The 18,254-nt window shown below is 51.8% G+C and overlaps 1 protein-coding gene across 1 annotated transcript in view; it reads left to right on the forward strand.

Annotated features, from left to right (window-relative positions):
* LOC142020062 (uncharacterized) overlaps positions 1-18,254 on the forward strand; it is a 267,476-nt gene that overhangs the window by 146,130 nt on the left and 103,092 nt on the right. Inside the window, exons 61-71 of the mRNA XM_075007686.1 lie at positions 4,456-4,536; positions 4,641-4,691; positions 6,088-6,123; positions 6,277-6,330; positions 8,503-8,547; positions 10,273-10,308; positions 10,801-10,860; positions 11,589-11,714; positions 12,879-12,950; positions 14,244-14,279; positions 15,576-15,635. Coding sequence (XP_074863787.1) covers positions 4,456-4,536; positions 4,641-4,691; positions 6,088-6,123; positions 6,277-6,330; positions 8,503-8,547; positions 10,273-10,308; positions 10,801-10,860; positions 11,589-11,714; positions 12,879-12,950; positions 14,244-14,279; positions 15,576-15,635 — 657 coding nt within the window. The remainder of the gene's footprint in view (positions 1-4,455; positions 4,537-4,640; positions 4,692-6,087; positions 6,124-6,276; positions 6,331-8,502; positions 8,548-10,272; positions 10,309-10,800; positions 10,861-11,588; positions 11,715-12,878; positions 12,951-14,243; positions 14,280-15,575; positions 15,636-18,254) is intronic.

Consider the following 18,254-nt stretch of genomic DNA (forward strand, 5'->3'; position numbering starts at 1 on the left):
CCCACCAAGTCTGTGTGATACCAATTATGTCATAGTTGTATTTACGTATTAGGACTTCAAGTTCTTCCTGCTTATTACCCATACTTCTTGCATTTATATATAGGCATCTAAGATATTGATTTCCTTTTGCCTCATATTGAAAGCTGCTGTTATGCCCCCTCTCAGTCTTCTTTTTCCAAACTAAACAAATCCAATTCTTGCAGTCTTCCCTCATAGCTCGTGTTTTCAAGACCTTTAATCATTCTTGTTGCTCATGCACATCAGGATGAAATCCACCTCTGCTTAGTACCGGTGTTTTTAAGACCTGCTGCCTTTCCCCTTGGTTCATGCCAGTCTTCCGCATAATGCCCAGCTCTGTCCTGAGATTCCAAAAGTAATTTACATGTAAATCAGAATAGCTGGGAAGCTGGTGTTCTGGGAACCACTAGAGGGCAGGCAATGCACGCGGGCCTGGAAGATATGAATTGTAGTTCTGGATGCTGGTTCTCTGAATAAACCCACTATGGGAGCTGGCAGGTGTTTAGGAGATACCAACTTGGAAAAGCCTCCAGATCTCTCCGACTAGCACATTTGTCTCTATTTTGCTCCCCTGACTTTTCCTCTCCCTTCTCCAAGGGAAACTTGAATGAAAACAAAATGCTCGTGGCTCCGGGGCGCATCCGTGATCCAAATGCCCCTGTACTTCTAGGAGAGATTGGCGCTAAATTTCTGGCAGAAAGCCTTCCTATTTTTGGAGTGGCTTGGTGCCTCTCCCTGGCGAGCAAAGTTGTGTGGTTAAAGGGCTGTAGAAAAAAATCAGGAACTCTAGTGCTATTCTGTGCTCTGCTACAGATGTCCCATGTGACCTTGGTCAAGCCCTTTAAGCCTCTGTTTTCAAAAGTGGCTCCTAATCTGAGGCACTTCAATGGCTGGGCACCCACCTGGAAACACAGCAGTTTCTGTCACATACAGCTCACATTTATGCTGCCCAGAATGTCCTAATACACAAGCACTGCAAACATCTGTGAGTCACGGCTCTCGCCAGTCCCATCTGCCTCCCATCACGCATGGTGTCACTGCCATTGGCCAATAATGCTGCAGTGATTTCAGTGGACTGTATCAGGTCCACTGAACACCACCAAAGGTGCGCCGTGCCTTGACTCAGCTGATACACTGAACACCACTGCAATTCAGTGGCGGATAAACATAAGGATGCCCAAGGGTCCCCAGGCATGACCAGCTCCAAGGCTCCATAACTCCATAAAACCCACCAGGGGGAAGCTGTCCTAGATTTGATTTTAACAAATAGGGAGGAACTGATTGAGAATCTGAAAGTGGAAGGCAGCTTGGGTGAAAGTGGTCATGAAATCATAGAGTTCACACTTTTAAGGAAGGGTAGAACAGCAAACTAGAGAAAATGGATTTCAGGAACACAGATTGTGGTAAACTCAGGGAGCTGGTAGGTAGGGTCCCATGGGAAGCAAAACTGAGGGGAAAAACAATGGAGGACAGTTGGCAGTTTTTCAAAGGGACATAATTAAGGGACCAAAAGCAAGCTATTCTGCTGCGTAGGAAAGATAGAAAATATGGCAAAAGACTGCCTTGGCTTAAACAGGAGATCTCGCATGATCTCAAAATAAAAAAGGAATCAGATAAAAAATGGAAACTAGGACAAATTATAAAGAATGAATATAGGCAAGCAACACAGGAATGCAGGGGCAAGATTAGAAAGGCAAAGGCACAAAATAAGCTCAAATTAGCTACAGGCGTAAAGGGAAACAAGAAAGCCTTTTATAAATACATTAAAAGCAAGAGGAAGACCAAGGAGAGGGTAGGCCCATTGCTCAGTGAGGAGGGAGAACAGTAATGGGAAACTTGGAGATGGCTGAGATGCTTAATGACTTATTTGTTTCGGTCTTCACTGGGAAGTCTGATGAAGGAATGCCCAACTTAGTGAATGCTAGTGGGAAAGGGGTAGGTTTAGAAGTTAAAATAAAAAAAGAACAAGTTAAAAATCATTTAGAAAATGTTAGATGTCTGCAAGTCACCAGGACCTGATGAAATGCATCCTAGAATACTCAAGGAGCTGATAGAGGAGGTATCTGAGTCATTAGCTACCATGTTTGGAAAATCATGGAACATGGGAGAGATTCCAGAAGATTGGAAAAAGTCAAATATAGTGCCCATCTATAAAAAGGAGAATAAGAACAATGCAGGAAACTACAGACGGGTCAGTTTAACTTCTGTGCCAGGAAAGATAATGGAACAAGTAATTAAGGAAATCATCTGAAAACACTTGAAAGGTGGTAAGGTGATAGGGAACAGCCAGCATGGATTTGCAAAGAACAAATCATGTCAAACCAATCTGATAGCTTTCTTTGATAGAATAAAGAGCCTTGTGGATAAGGGAGGAGCGGTAGATGTGGTATACCTAGATTTTAGTAAGGCATTTGATACGGTCTCACATGATATTTTTATCAATAAACTAGGCAAATACAACTTAGATGGGGCTACTATAAGATGGGTGCAAAACTGGCTGGGTAACCATACTCAGAGAGTAGTTAATAATGGTTCTCAATCCTGCTGGAAAGGTATAACAAGTGGGGTTCCGCAGGGGTCTGTACTGGGACCAATTCTATTCAATATCTTCATCAACGTTTTAGATATTGGCATAGAAAGTACGCTTATTAAGTTTGCAGATGATACCAAGATAGGAGGGGTTGTACCTGCTTTGAAGGCTAGGGTCATAATTCAAAATGATCTGGACAAATTGGAGAAATGGTCTGAGGTAAACAGGATGAAGTTTAATAAAGACAAATGCAAAGTGCTCCACTTAGAAAGGACCAATCAGTTTCACACATACAGAATGGGAAGCGACTGTCTAAGAAGGAGCATGGCTGAAAGAGATCGAGGGATTATAGTGGACCACAAGTTAAATATGAGTCAACAGTGTGATGCTGTTGCAAAAAAAGCAAACATGATTCTGGGATGCATTAACAGGTGTGTTGTGAACAAGACACGAGAAGTCATTCTTCTACTCTCCTCTGCACTGCTTAGGCCTCAGTTGGAGTACTGTGTCCAGTTCTGAGCACTGCATTTCAAGAAAGATGTGGAGAAATTGAAAAGGGTCCACAAAAGAGCGACAAGAATGATCAAAATTCTAGAGAACATGAACCTGTGAAGAAAGGCTGAAAGAATTGGGCTTGTTTAGTTTGGAAAAAAGAAGATTGAGGGGGGACAGGATAGCGGTTTTCAGGTATCCACAAGGGTGTCACAAGGAGGAGGGAGAACACTTGTTTTTCTTGGCCTCTGAGGATAGAACAAGAAGCAACGGGCTTAAACTGCAGCAAGGGAGGTTTAGGTTGGACATCAAGAAAAAGTTTTTAACTGTCAGGGTGGTCAAACACTGGAATAAATTGCCTAGGGAGGTTGTGGAATCTCCATCTCTGGAGACATTTAAGAACAGGTTAGATAAATGTCTACCAGGGATGGTCTAGACAGTACTTGGTCCTGCCATGAGGGCAGGGGGCTGGACTCGATGACCTCTCAAGGTCCCTTCCTGTCCTAGCATTCTATGATTCTATGATTTTGTTTATACAATTCACCTGAATGGAGCAAAAGAAACGTGTCATGTCCTTATTTTAAATTAATGTAAGTGTAATGTTTTTAGGCACCATGAATAATAATAAGCATGATTAGATTTTAAAACATAAATAAAGTTATATTAATATTTGAATATACGGGGGGGGAGGGCCTTGTGACTGTCCTGTCAGAAGGCCCGACCTGTTCTTAATCCACCCCTGCTGCAGTTCTGTGTTACCTGGGCATGATTGGTACAAGTACTAGTACAAGTGGTCTAGATGTAATCCACGCACCTAGGGGTGTGGTTCACGCAAGCCCAGTGGTTCCCAATCTTTGCACTAGTGCAGACCCCCAGTCACTCCCCCCAAACCCATTTGTGGACCCCCCCGAATCAAATCCTAACATCTGTAGGCTTTTAACAGTCACACTGGTTTCGTTACACAAAGGTGCCACAATATAGATTTTTCGGACAGCAATTAATAAAACCGTTGGAAAATATTTACTTTTAAAATAACAATCAAGTGTCACTTTGCAATTTATTTAAAACTTATTTTCTACGATCATTTTTATTTACCTTTTATTGTTTTTCACGGACCCCTTGCGATCCCCTCGTGGATCCCCGGGGTTCTGCAGACCCCAGGCTGGAAACCACTGCCCTAGCCCAAGAGATAAGCATATTCTTCCTGGATGTACCTGGTATCTTCAGCAACACAGCAGGTGAATTCAACCTGGAGACCTCTGACCAGTTCTGTGACGCTCCTGCAGCTAACACTAGCAATTACAATGGTCTGGCTTTGCTGAAGCAGCAGTGACGTTATGGCACTGTGTAAAATTATCTAATAACCCTACTTATGCATCTGGGTGCCCTAAGGGATGCTGTTCTTCTTCAAGCAGGAAAAGGCAGATCCCGTTGGCAACCCTAAGCTAACACGCCATGTTAGGGTTAGAAGAATGGCCGGAAGACCGAGGCACATGGTAAAGATCCCTATTTCCACCACCTTGGTCTGTTGGGCATGAGCACAAAGCACTCAGTGCTGCTCACGAGGAAGTGGTAATGACTTCTTGTTGTCTCTGGACAGGTTCACTCACCTCATTCCCCGGGAGCCCAGCTCTCCCTGGCTGGATACGCGGTGAGTGACATTACAGAGATGGTGCTTACAGAGATGGTGCTTCTTCCTTCATTAAAAATAGTAATGAATGCAGTGTGGGTGGAGGGGAACGCTCCCTATAATGATAAAGAACCCACAGCAGCAGCCAAACTAGTGTCCCTTGGTGCTGCTAAGGGCTCCTGTCTGGAACGATGGAGAAGGGATGTGCATGATAGTTAAAGAACACAAGAGAAACCAACGTTAATCAGTGACAGGACAATGACCAACTTTGGGGAGGTTTTGTGCATGTGTAACAAGTGGATCCATGAAACACACACACACACACAATTACACACAGTTGTTTTATGGAAGTTCTGAATGTCAGACTGGACCTGTGAAACAGTTTTAAACAAATCTTCTGCACAGAGTAGAGCAAAAATTGGGATTTCTGTCCTGCTAGGACCAAGTCTGTGAAAGGGCAGGGCACCAGTGACTGAACCATGCCCTCTTCCACTGCCCCATCACTTGATCCCCTGTCCCCAGTGTGCCCTTCCCCCAAAGGGCCTGATCTTGTCACCTCTTTCCCCACAAGACCCTGCCTTGTTTGCTTCCTGGGAGCTGCAGTACAGATGCCAGATTCCCTTAACCTCCCTCACCCCACCCCGACCTCCGCATAGCCTGGGCTCCCTGAACAAACTACATCTCCTATAATGGAGTCCCTCATTTGACTCATGATGTTCCATGCAGCTTGGTCTGTGGGAACCTGCACTCGTGTAAAAAATTCTCTCTGCCAATTTCTGACCTGCTCTGGGGCACATGTCTTGGTGAGCATGAAATGCTTGACGGAAACCTAAAAGGCACAGGTCAAATCTGGCCTAAAAATAGGTTGGGCAAAAGCTTTTACAGCATACAAGGCTGATAGAAATGTTGTCATGACTTTGTTTTAAAAAAAGTCCTAGTGGAAATTATTTTAAAAAAAAAATTCCCCATGATGCCCTGATTCTATAGCTCATCCAGTGGGGGATCCTCTCAGACTGCAAAAATAGGAACACTGATTAGCACAAAAGACATTTTTGTTGGAGGGGAGTAAGTACTGTGAAAATCTTATTGCGAGCCCTGTGGGGGCAGAGTTAAGGTGACAGAACTGTGCTATGTGCGAAGGAGAACCTTAACGAGGCACTTCCTGCCTTATGTGAATTCTTTGCTGCTGCTTGGTGATAAATGTTCGTTGATTTCTGCTAATATTGGGTCAACTAAATGCACCCAGTTCATCACAGATGGCACCGGGGTAACAGTTCCACTGATCGTGAGAAGTCTAACATGTCTCCACGTTCAAATAGTTCTTTTCCACGTCTTATGGATGAAACGACTCTGACATATAAAATATTAGCATGCAATGATATACTGTCCTCTGAAAACCATTTTTTTTTAATTCAAGACATATCCAGGACCACAAGGTGCAAGGAGGATCAAGGTAATACATATATTTTATAGAACTGTTACTACTGCTCTATGCATGTTTGATGCAGCTGATTCTTCATCATTTAAGCCATAATTTCCTGTTTGATTGTGTGTGTGTGTGTGTGTTTCGGTTGGATGGATGGATGGATCTGTTTTCTTTTTGCAGAAGCAGGAGTCAGACATGGCAGATCCAGAACTGGTGCCATTCCAAGGTCAAAAGGTCTGAGATTTTCTTTACTGTTTTAACGAAACAAACAACCCTTCTCCAACCCCACAGACCACACGATCGGATTCCCTTGTAAAACTGAGCTAAAACACCTTGATTTAAAGGCAAATTAAATTCCTTTAAGATCCCAAATAATTGTCAGCCCATGAGGCCTGACTCCCCATGGCCCTGCAGGTGAGCCTTGTAAAGTCATTTACACTGGAACAAAGTGTTTGGTCTTCTTGCTGTTTATTATTTGCATGCATGTACCATCTAGAAGCCCCAGCTGAGATCAGGGCCCTTTGTGAAAGGTACTATACATGTGTATGAAGAGTTTTCAGTCTCAATATGCAATACAGACAAAAGGTTGGAGAAAGAAGGGAAGAATTAGCCCCATTTTACAGATAGGCAACTGAGGTGCAAGGCATTTGCGTATTGCTGTGCTGCACAGTAAGACCAGGCTGTGACTCAGGTTTGAGCCCAACCCTTGCTTTTGTCGACACATACAGTCTGACTCAGTACAGCAGGCATTCAAGCTCTGGGTCCCGAGACTTGGCTCCAGACCCTATTATTGTGCAGTGTGGATGCAGCTCAAGCCGCCAGTCTGAGTCAGAAGGTCTGTGTAGCACACTCTGGACAGATTAGAAGAGCTGTGGGATTGAGGTCCCGCAACAGCAACTCACAAAGCAGTGAGAATGCCCAAGCATAGCCTTGGAAACACCCAGGGCATGAGTGCAGGTTTACAGTATGGTGTAGACATACCCTTTGCTGGCCCATGTTCAGGGTGGTGGCTGAGTGGATGGATGCAGCTGTGTGTCGTTTTGTTAGGGATGCCCTCCATGTCTGCAGAAGAAACCTGTATGTGGGTCTCGTCAGGGCAAAAACCTTGCTGAAGCTGATCTCATATAGACGCCGTCATCAGGAGCCTCAGCCCTCATGCGAATTTCTGCCCTGCTTGGGGAAACCCCCTTCTGGTCGGCTGCTTTCCTCGTGTCCCTGCCCCCTGGGGAGGAGCAGCGGTGCTCTCTCTCTGCCCCTCAGGACATGTTGCCCAGCCTGTTGAAGATTCCCCTAAACTACAACTCCCTTGAGGCACCGGAGCCATCTTTCGAAATCCACATAGTTCCATTTTCAGCCAGAAATGTTTCACTGCCGAAATTTCCACCACACCATCAACGTTGTCTTCGGAGATTTCAGACAGAAAGGGGACTTGGGTTGAAATTTTCCATGCCAGGCGTGTGGGGGTGGGTGTCAGAAGGGCAGACAATCTCCCTTGTTCCCACCCTCCCCACAACAAAAGTGTGTCTGTCCCCTGCCCATCTTCTCTCTCTAGTCTCACTTGGGCTACGTCTACACGTGCCCCAAACTTCGAAATGGCCACGCAAATGGCCATTTCGAAGTTTGGGGCACGTGTAGACGTGGCCTTGGTGTAACGGAAATCATTAGGGGGTTGGAGAACATGACCTAGGAGGAGAGGCTGAGAGCTTGAGGGGGAGGGATTTAGGGCAGAGTTTCAGCTCAGTGGTTTGAGCATTGCCCTGCTAAGCCCAGGGTTGTAAGGCCAATCCTTGGGGAGGCCATTTAGGGACTGGGGGAAATAGATGGCAGGGATGGTCCTTGGTCCTGCTTAGAAGGCAGGGGACTGGACTCGATGACCTCCTGAGATGCCCTCCAGTTCTAGGAGATGTGTATCTTCAGTTATGATAATTTGGGCTCATTTAATTGGCAGAAGAGTGAGTGGGGATTTGATAGCAGCCTTCAACTTCCTGAAGGGGGATTACAAAGACAATGGAGAAAGGTTGTTCCCCATAGTGGCAGATGGCAGAACAAGGAGCAATGGTCTCAAGCTACAGTGGGAGAGGTCTAGATTGGCTATTAGGACAAGCTATTCATCAGGAGGGCAGTGAAGCACTGGAATGCATTACCAGGAGAGGTGGTGGCATCTCCATCCCTAAAGATTTTAAGTCACAGCTTGAGAAAGCCCTGGCTGGGATGACTTAGTTGGGATGGGTCCTGCTTTGAGCAGGGGTTTGGACTTGATGACCTCCTGAGGTCCCTTCCAGCCCCAGGATTCTGTTTCATTTGTGCCCATCAGTGTGGTATCTAGGCAACAACCAGCAGATTCAGGGCTCTGCTCAGTCACTGAGGTTAGAACACAAGAGTGATGGAGCGGCTTTTTCTTTCCAGGGAGAAAAAGGATCTCCTGGAGCCAAGGGAGACAAAGGAGAAAAGGTACTTTCAATTGTATTGTGTGTTGCAACAGTTTTTCACACAGGTATTGCCTTGCTGGACTGAATTCCCAGCACCCTAAGGGGCTGACCTGGCTATCCTTTGCCAGCCAACTGCTAACTCACGTGCCAGAGGGAGCTGGAGAGTGGGTGATTTAAATGGGGTCGCAATTGTTATGACAGTGACCTGTATGTGCACGTATATAAATCATTAAAGATCATATGCCAACAGATAACACCCAGACATGCACCTGGCTCTTTCTACAGACCTGAATTCCCTCCTGCCTTGTACCTTCTATTTGAGTAAAATCCAGTGCAGTGTTCCCAGCTCAGAATGGGGAGCATCTCACAGCCTTTTGCACGAGTGAAAAGGATGGTGTAAGATACCAGATGGAGGGGCTTGGGCCTACTCTGTCTGGCTCAGCAGCAGAGCAAAAGCCAGATGCCCTGAGCTGGTGGTTATGTTGATCCAGGTGCCGGTAACAATGTGCTGAGCTGGGGTATGTGGGCTTTTTAATAGCAGAGGAGAAGCGAGCGCACAGAAAGCACAATAAGGACTTGCCAGACACCCACTACATCTGCAAGAGATGCAGCAAGGACTGTCACTCTCGTGTGGGTCTTTATAGTCACAACAGACGCTGTAAATGAAGTCCTCAATTGAAACTTTAAAGGGCGTGATCCATAGTCTATGCAGACTGAAGGATGCCTACTATAACTATAACTGGATAACCAATAAGCGCTGCGAAAGGATTCAAATGTTACACAGTGCGAAGGAAATGGGGACATGTCAGGGCAGGGAAGCAGCACAAAGGGACTTCCACAAACACGTCCATTGGCGGCGCGTTTGCTGCAGACTAGGAGAGATGATGGGCCAGGACGAAGCCAGGGTGACCAAGCAGGAGGTACCTGAGATCGTGCAGCAGTTCCCACCAGGGTTCCCTCGAATAATTTCCATCTGGGGTGGAATAAATTTTGTGTGCACTGAGGCATATGCGGATGTACACCACCGGTAGAAACACACAGTGCTGGCCGTGGGCGCTCTGCTAATCATCAGACAGCACCTGAATTTCTCCTGGCCAGATGCCCAAGCGCTCAGCTCCCAGGGAGCACTGGTTCCCACCGTCAGTGAAGGACACGCTGGGCAGGCCTTGTCAGCCGTGTGTGCGGCACCTTGGGCTGCTAGAGTGCATTGCACTGAGCCTATGCCAGGCCCTTTGTACCCAGTGAATGACAGATATAATAGGCCTTAACCCAGGCTGTGACTTGGCCCATATATTGATTGCCCTGTGGCCCTGCCCTCGCTGCCCTTCTTCCCCCAAACTGGTGGGTGCTCAGCTCGGGCTGGCTGCCGAGAGCTTTGGGCTTTGTTGGTCTGCAGCTGAGGCCAGCTGGGGCCCTGGGGGGCCTTGGGCTGGCCTGAGAGTCAAGCTGGTGCTGAAACCAGGTGGCAGCCCAAGGCTCAGGGGAAAGGCAGCCAGCAACCCAGGACTTGAGGCAGTGGGACCAGGAGAGCTCTGCTCAGGTAGGTCGGTGCTGCTCGAGTGTGCTGCCAGCAGTCTGGGGCTTGGGGCAGCTAAGCCGTGAAGGCCAGTAGTCCAGTGGCTCCGCTGGGGCTCCTTCGGCTGCAGGGTGGTGGCAGCTCAGGGCCCTACTGGGGAAAGGGGTGCAAGGGGCTGGGCAGGGAGGGCGGGGTGTCAGGTGGGCTCTGTAACTTTCTCTCCATTCCTAGGGCGCTAAAGGCGACAGCGGAGAACATGGTCAGAAGGTGAGAGGTGACTTTGACCCCACACTCAAGGGCTCTCCTGCATGGGCTGCTGTTCTCACACCAGTACAATTCATCCGCTGCTGTAGCCTCCTGGCTCTTTTCTGTACACCACAGGCCTTTATTCAGCCATGCTGCACAGATCCATCTAATCACTGCAGACGGTCAGCTGCCGCCTCCCACCACGGCCTGTGTTTTCTCCAGGGCAGAGCTGCTCAGCCTCTCTCTGCAGTTCTCTCCCTCTGGGAATGGGTCCTAGAACTCTCCTCCCTCAACAGCAGAGGCAGTGGCCTTACAGCCTCCTATCTGCCAGGCATCTTGTGGGGTGGGTTCTGTAGATCCTGTCCCTGGAGTATTGATTTCAGTGGGAGACAGAGCAGACCCCAAGTGAGCAGCACAGAGCAGCATGTCCCATAGGACTTTAACAGGTCCCTGGTGGAGAAGGTGGCTCATTTCTGATTGCTCTGTACCTCCTCCTCTTGTCTTTCGTTACAGGGAGAGCCAGGACTTGGGTTCAGAGGCCCTGGTGGTCAGGCCGGGCCCCCAGGGCATAAGGTACGTGCACAGGGTCTCACTTCCTGCATGCATCATCCCAGATGCTCACGCTTTGTGGCCTTGCTGCTCACACCACCACTGCGCAGGCAAGCGCCAAGGAGCCGCTGGGGCTTGCAAAGATGGGCCACCAAAGCCAATCTAAGCTCTTGAGGGCAAGACCCCCATGTGTTCCAAACACACAGAGCTGTCTTCTGCTGGGCACCATCTCCCATCCGACATTTCCTTTGGGGTGGGCGGAAGCAGGGTCGTTTGATTGTGGCCAGAGAGTGATGCTGCAGAAGGAGGAGGGACGTGTACTAGCCGGGGTGCCTGTGAGAGCCGGGGACCGAAATAAACGGGGTGCTGCAGGCATGTCAGGAGTGGGGTGCCGTGGTGGAACTGTCTCTCCTGGGTCAGCGTTAGGAGGCCGTGGGGAGCATCCGGGCTGCAGTAGCTGGGGCCAGGCAGAGGTGGGAGTGTGAGCTGTGGGGGGATGGGGGCGGCGTAGCAGGTCTCACGGTGGCAGCATTGTGCAGAGAGGTGCCCATCAGCCATGTGCCCGGCTCTGGCCAGTGTCATTAGACTCTGCCTTGCGTGGGTGCTCAGTGGACTCGCCGGTTCTATCCAGAAGGAGCAGTGGGTGCCAAGGGAGCAGAGACTCCCCAGCTGGTTGTGGCCACAGTAAGCTGTGCCACCAGGGAGCCCACTGCTCGCCTTGTGACTCCATCCGTGTGATTCCTATGCAACAGGGGGAGCCTGGGGCCCCGGGACCTCCCGGTGTGCAGGGCACCCAGGGGATCCGCGGCAACCCTGGCATTCCAGGATCACCAGGAAAGAGAGGAGTCTCGGGTCCACCTGGCACGCCAGGGCAGAAGGTAGGTGATAAGTCAGAGGCACCATAGAGCTGTACGATAGGGTGGTGGAGGACTACACTGTACCTGCCTTTGCACGGGCCAAGGCTGCAAGCAGGTGCTAAGGCTCTGTAAGAAGATGTGGGGTGGTGTTGGAGGGGCCCCACACGATGTGGGACAATCAGTCCCAAGGGCCACCACCCTGCCCCCAGCCCCGGCTGAAATCTGACCTGCGAGTTTCAGGAGGCTGAGCTGTTCTCAGCGGAGTTCCAGCTGCTGGAGGCTAAAGAACTTCCCCCCACTGGGGAATGACTGGTTCCCCCTGACACAGACCAGATCCCAGGCTGATGACACTCAGTGCTCCAAGCACGGCAGTTACAGCTCATGGACCGAACGCTTGTGTTGCACGCGAGCAGCAGCCCAATGCTGGGGGATTGTTAATCCTTGCCAGGCGCTGCTGAGGGTGGGCTCCTCCTTGGCTCATCTCTTCCAGGCCACCCCCAAGAGCAGTCCCTGGGGGCACTTGGAAGCTGCTGTATCTAGCGTTAGACCACACGAGACTACGCAGCCCAGGGAAAACAAGTGGCAGACCCCTCCTGAGCATTGTCTTCCCTGTACGGTGCCCGACCGCTGCTCCCATTTGCCCACCACTCCTTGTCCCGCTTCCCCAGTTATTAACTTCCGAGTCTGTGCATCAAACCCAGAACTGGTCTGTCCTCTGGTCTCCCTCAGCTTCTGGGGATGGTGGCACCGCGGAGACTTCCAGAGGACCTACCCACAAGTCAAACCTGGGGATGGTCAGCCTAGATCAGAGCCACGCTCCCTCTAGCCCAGTAGCCAGTCCCTGGCAGCGAGCAAACAAGTTTTCTCCCTTGGGTGGAGCTCCAGATGTCTTTGCAGAGCGAGCCCCCCCCGGGCCCCAGGGAATGGGTTCTGAATTCCAAGAAAAGTCCGGAGTTGTTTAGTGTGATCTTGAGCAGTGGTGGCTCATCATGGGCCACCTTCTCTATTAACCCTTATGAGTTATGTGTTTGTTTGCTAATGTCTGCTCCGTTTCCTGCCCCGGTCACCCCCCTTGTCAGTCTATGGGACAGCTGGTGGGGGGGCCCCACCTCTCTGGGCACTTCTAGGGGCACACAGTGCCTTGCCTCGAAGTTATCTGCCTCTCAACGGCTTTTCTCTTTGAAGGGGGAACGCGGTAAGAGAGGCAGGACTGGATTCCCTGGGCTGCCAGGACCTCCAGGGTCCCCGGGAAAACAGGTGACCTTTGATTTTCATTTTCTGCTCATTTTAGCGGCGAGGGTCACAGCTGGGAAGGTCGGCCCTGTGCTGCCCTGGTCGCTTCCCACTCCGAGCTACACATGCCCGGACCGTGTAATATGTGTCTGTGCTGGGAGGCCCAGTGGTGGACCGGCTCCCATTGCGCTAGGCGCTGTAGTGGGTTGATCACAAGTCCGGTGTTTGACGGGAAACCCCAGTTGGAAAGGATCCTGGCAGCTCTGGTTGGCACCACTGGGCGGGCTGTTGATTGTTGCAGTGGCAGCAGTGCCATGGAACGGGGCTGGCGGGCTCCCTGCTAACCTCCAAGTTGCGCAGCTCCCGGAGGCAGTGGCATCCCGCCCCCCCGCCCCGCCCGGCTCCCACGTGTGGGGCAGCCAGTCGGCTGTGCGCACTGCCTTTGCTGCGAGCGCCACCAGGAGCTGAGCAGTGAGAGCTGCAGGGTGCTGCCTATGGAGAGGGCAGCGTGCAGAGCTGCCTGGCTGCACCACCACATAGGAGCCAGAGCGGTTCATGCCGCTGCTTGAGGTAAGGGCTGCCTGTAGTCTGCACCCCGAGTAGCCCCCCGCCTGGACCCCTGAACCCCAGCCCACAGCCCCCCCACCCTCTGAGCCCCTTGTCCCCAACCCCCACTGCCCTCTGAACCCCTCGGCCCCAGCCCAGAAGACCATTCTGGATCCAAAACCCATCATCCCCAGCCTGCACCCCCAGCTGGAGCTTTCACCCACTTCTGTGCTCCAGGCCCCTGAGCCAGTGCGGTGAAATGAGTGAGAGATGGGGGGAGGCAAGTGTGGGCAGGGCTTGGGAGAAGGAGCAGGGCAGGGGCGGGGCCTCAGGGGAGGGCGGGGCAGGGTGGAACAATCGTGTTCGGTTTTGTGCACCTGGAAGTTTGGCAGCCCTGTGCTGTGCTGTACAGACCCAGCTCCCTCTGTGCACAGACCCAGGCTGGGCTGAACCCGGACTGGGAGGGGGTGTGCCACACGGGAGCAGGGGCAGGAGAGGGCATGGATCCCCCCCATCCAGATTTGGCCTTGTGTCGGGGTGAGGCCCAAGGGCAGAGGAGTCACGGCTGGGAAGCTGGTGCGGCTGCTGCCCATGCTGGAGAAAGGGAGGGCGTCCTTCTCGGGCTCTCGGCCCGGTTCTCTTCCCCTGGCCCTGTGCTGAGTGCCTTTAGCCGGGTGTGTTCCAACCTGCCTGTCGCTCGCTGGCTCCGTTCCTGGGGCGCAGTGCGTCCAGGGCCTCGCGAATGAGAGTGTCCGTCTCCTTGCTCCGCAGGGGAGTCGAGGGCTGCCCGGCATCCGTGGCAACAAGGTGAGCTGTAAAACCAGAGATCCAGAGACGATGCCAAGCTGGATTCTGAACTGGTTGCCTCAGCCCAAAGCTGTGGGCTGGGACGGAGGGGTGGAGCTTGCACTCTTGGGGAACCCGAGAGGAAACCCCCTGACACCTCACAGCCTTCTGTCTCACCGGGTGCAGCTGGGAGCCAGACCTGACCCCAGCCGACATCCCCACCTGCTTAGTCGCCAGATGACCTGACTTTGTCCAGTCACAAGGGACCTGTGCAGTGTGCTTGCTGGACGCCAAACCTCCAGTTACCGCGGCAGGGGCGGGGAGAGGTGGCTGGTCATTAATGTGTGCCAGCCGCTGCTCAGTCAGGATGGCTTCCTGCCTGTGTCTCGTGGGCAGGCGGCACCCACAGCAGGGGCTGCAGGTCCTCTCCCAGCCGTGGAGCAGACGGAGGCTGGGGTTGGGGTGGGGGATCATAGGGGGCGAGGATCAAACAGCTAGGAGAGGGGAGAACAGCGACAAGCCTCAGGGGATGAGGCGGAGAGTGGGGCGGAGCTTTGGGGAAGGGGTGGGGCATGGGGCGGGGCTTGGGAAAAGGGGTGGGGCAAGGGGCAGGGTCTCAGGGGGAAGAGGCAGCGCAGGGGTGCTGCTGTAGTGGTACGGTTTGCTGGAATAAGAAGTGGGCCAGCCGCCTGCTCCCCCTTTGTGCCCTTCCCCCCGCCGAGAGCCCACGCTCCCAGATGGTCTCCTCCCAAGCAGCGTTAAAGACTCAAGCCCAAGTCCACGCTGGTTTGCCCACAGATTCAGCTGGCCCCTACTGGAGGGCTTATTACTCCCCACGAGCGTGCAGGGTGAATTACAGAACGCTGGAACTGGCGGGATCCAGGCCAGCTGCCCGGCCGGGTTGTGTGGCTGTCCCGGTGTGCCAGCCCCTGCCTGCGCTGCTACTCTTCCCCTGGGGATGGACAGCGGGAGGCCGTAGGGGTGTGCAGGGCTGACACCGGAAGAGCGGGGGTTAACTGCAGCGTAGACACGCCCTTAAATGTCGCCCTTTTAAATTGTGGGCCCTTCCGCTCAGGGACTGTGGTCACCTGCCTAGGAGGCAGTGTCAGACTGTCGACGCTGAAGCGGTAATAGAGGGGTGGGAATTGTTTGGGACCAGGCTTTGTGGTCTCTGCAGTACGAGGGGTGGAGCCAATCCCACCGGAGGCAACGGCAGGACACCCATCAGTGTCTGCAGGGTGTGGCTCCGCCAGGGGATGCGGGGGATGAGTATCTGTGTCTTTGAAATGCCCCTATGTGTCCCTTTCTGTTGTGCAGGGGGAGCTCGGCCTCGGTGTGGCAGGTCCCAGAGGTCCCCGCGGACTGCCTGGCCCCAGGGTAGGTCGTTCCATCACCCCGCCAGCCTCCGTTCGGTGCTCTCGTTGGGGTGTCTGTGCTGAACATGTTCTCGTGCAGCAATCACTCACCTCCAAAGCCCCATCAGGCACCAATCCTGAATCTTCCAGAGTCCAAGCCCGGCCACGCTCAGAGGCGCTAGGTTGTCTCCTGGGCCAATGTGGAGTTGGCGGGAAGGGCATGCTTCCAGCCATCCCAGTGCTCCCCGAACACTGGGAGCTTATGCCGTCACGCAGCAGAGATTCAAACCCTCCCTGCGTGACTGGCAGCGTGCCCACTGCTTGATTATTGCTTCTATCGGCGGTGCGCGTTCTCACGGGCCTCCGTGCACATAAAACTGTTCTGCACATGGATGGAAAAAGCAAGAGGGTACATTGCTCCCACCACTACAGATCTGCCCCCATGGTGATTCTTCCCTGGTGCAAATGAGGCATCACTGGAATGGAGCTGGCTGATTGGTAAGCAACAGTACAGCAGAAAGGGACCTAGGCATTATGGCGGATGAGTCAACAGTGTGCCCTTGTAGCCAGGAAGGCTAACAGCACACTAGGGTGCATTAGGAAGAGCATTGCCAGCAGATCTAGAGAAGTGGTAGTTCCCGTCTATTCGGCACTGGTGAGGCCACATCTGGAATATTGTGTCCAGTTTTGGGCCCCCCAGTTTAGAAAGGATGTGGATGTGCTGGAGCAGGTTCAGTGGAGGGCAACAAAAATGATTAAGGGGCTGGAGCACAAGACCTATGAGGACAGGCGGAGGGATTTGGGCTTGTTTAGTTTACAGAAGAGAAGACTGAGGGGTGATTTAGTAGCAGCCTTCAACTTCCTGAAGGGGAGCTCTATAGAGGAGGGTGAGAAATTGTTCTCAGTGGTGTCAGATGGCACAACAAGGAGCAATGGTCTGATGTTATAGAGGGAGAGGTGTAGGTTGGATGTTAGGAAAAACTACTTCCCCAGGAGGGTGGTGAAGCACTGGAATGTGTTGCCTAGAGAGGTGGCGGATTCTCCATCCCTCGAGGTTTTTAAGTCCGGACTTGACAAGGTCCTGGCTGGGATGACTTAGTGGGGATTGATCCTGCTTGAAGCAGGGGGATGGACTAGATGACCTCCTGAGGTCCCTTCCAGCCCTAAGGTTCTATGATTCTATGATTGGGTCTCTCTCTGGGCCAGGTTCTCCTGCCCTGCATACAGCCACTGCACCCTCCTGACAGTGGCCTAAGGGCAAGTCAGACCTCGGTAAGTGACGCTGGGGCAGATGCTGATCTCACTGAGGGGAGGTCTCTGCAGAGCAAAAGCTGGGCACTGGCCACCTTCCTGGAGCTAGCTTGAATCCAGCTGATGCAAGAAACAGCAGCGGTGGAGACAGTGCATTATAACCCGGCGTAGACGCTGAGTACGTTCTTAGTTTTCTACCCCACGCTTCACTTCTAACAGGGCCTGTGCCAGCTGGATTCAGGCTGCCTCAGCATCAGCATCTGCACCATAGACTTATGCTTGCACGTACGTAACTTTGCTGCCTTCTGTGAATTCACTTCTCATCGACGAAGCTGTAACCATGTGCTTGTCCAGCCTGGCCTCCCCGATCTTTCTGTTCATTTAAAATGAATTCAGATAATGAACTGTAACTCCCAGGGGTCCCGCTAATTTTTTCCATTTGTGGGTGGATTAAATTTTCTTATGTGCACTGATGCATGCATGGGAGTGCACCACCCATAGAAATGCATGCTGCCGACTGTGGGCGCACTGCTAATCAGCAGCTAGGCAGCACCTGAATCTCTCCTGGGCGGCTGCCCAAGCGCTCAGTTTACAGGGGTGACTCCCCCTCCACCCCTGCAGCAAAAAGTTTTAATGAATGAGCACACACATATCTGCGAGTGCTGATCCTACAGGGGCCCGATCCTGGATCAGGGCCTGGAGGTGCTACCATCATATTAACAATAGTTGATAAAATAAACATCTTATTAGTAAGTATGAATAGTGAGAGCAGAGTGGCTTAGCTGATTATTTCACCCCATCCCACCCCCGTACCTCCCAAAGCACAGTCCTGGGCCAGGATGCAAATGCTCATGTGTTTAGCCCAAAGAAGACAGACATCTCAACACACTGCTTCCTCTCCAGCTGTTGTATGAATAAACTGACTTTATCATGCAAGCCGTGTACACGAGCCCGCCAGGTGCCAGGAGAGTTGTTAAATAGGTCCCTGGGAAGTGCCGCTTGCTGAGAATGTCAACAGCTGTGTAAGGTCAGTCCCCTGTAAATCTTGCCATGGCGAGGGGAAGAGGTAATGAAACCATGAAGAGCTAATTCTGCTTTTAGTGCTGTTGTGTACATCTGGCGTGAATCACTGGGTCCTGTGGTCCTCCTGTTACCCACACAAATTTCTTTGTCCCTTTCAGATGTCAGGGACACACATTTCATTACCCAATTCCTAGGGCTCAAGGTGCAACCCTTTGACTTCAAACACCCACTCTTACCCAGTTCCTAAGGCTCAGGGCATAACTTGCTGCAGGTCTGCAGGATCTGTGCCACTGAAAAAGCCTTACACAGTAATATTCCTATTCTCTGTTTATTGACAACTACCAACCAAGCAGAATATGCGCTAAGC

Source organism: Carettochelys insculpta, chromosome 1 (assembly GCF_033958435.1).
Source record: "Carettochelys insculpta isolate YL-2023 chromosome 1, ASM3395843v1, whole genome shotgun sequence".
Classification (NCBI taxonomy): Eukaryota; Metazoa; Chordata; order Testudines; family Carettochelyidae; genus Carettochelys; species Carettochelys insculpta.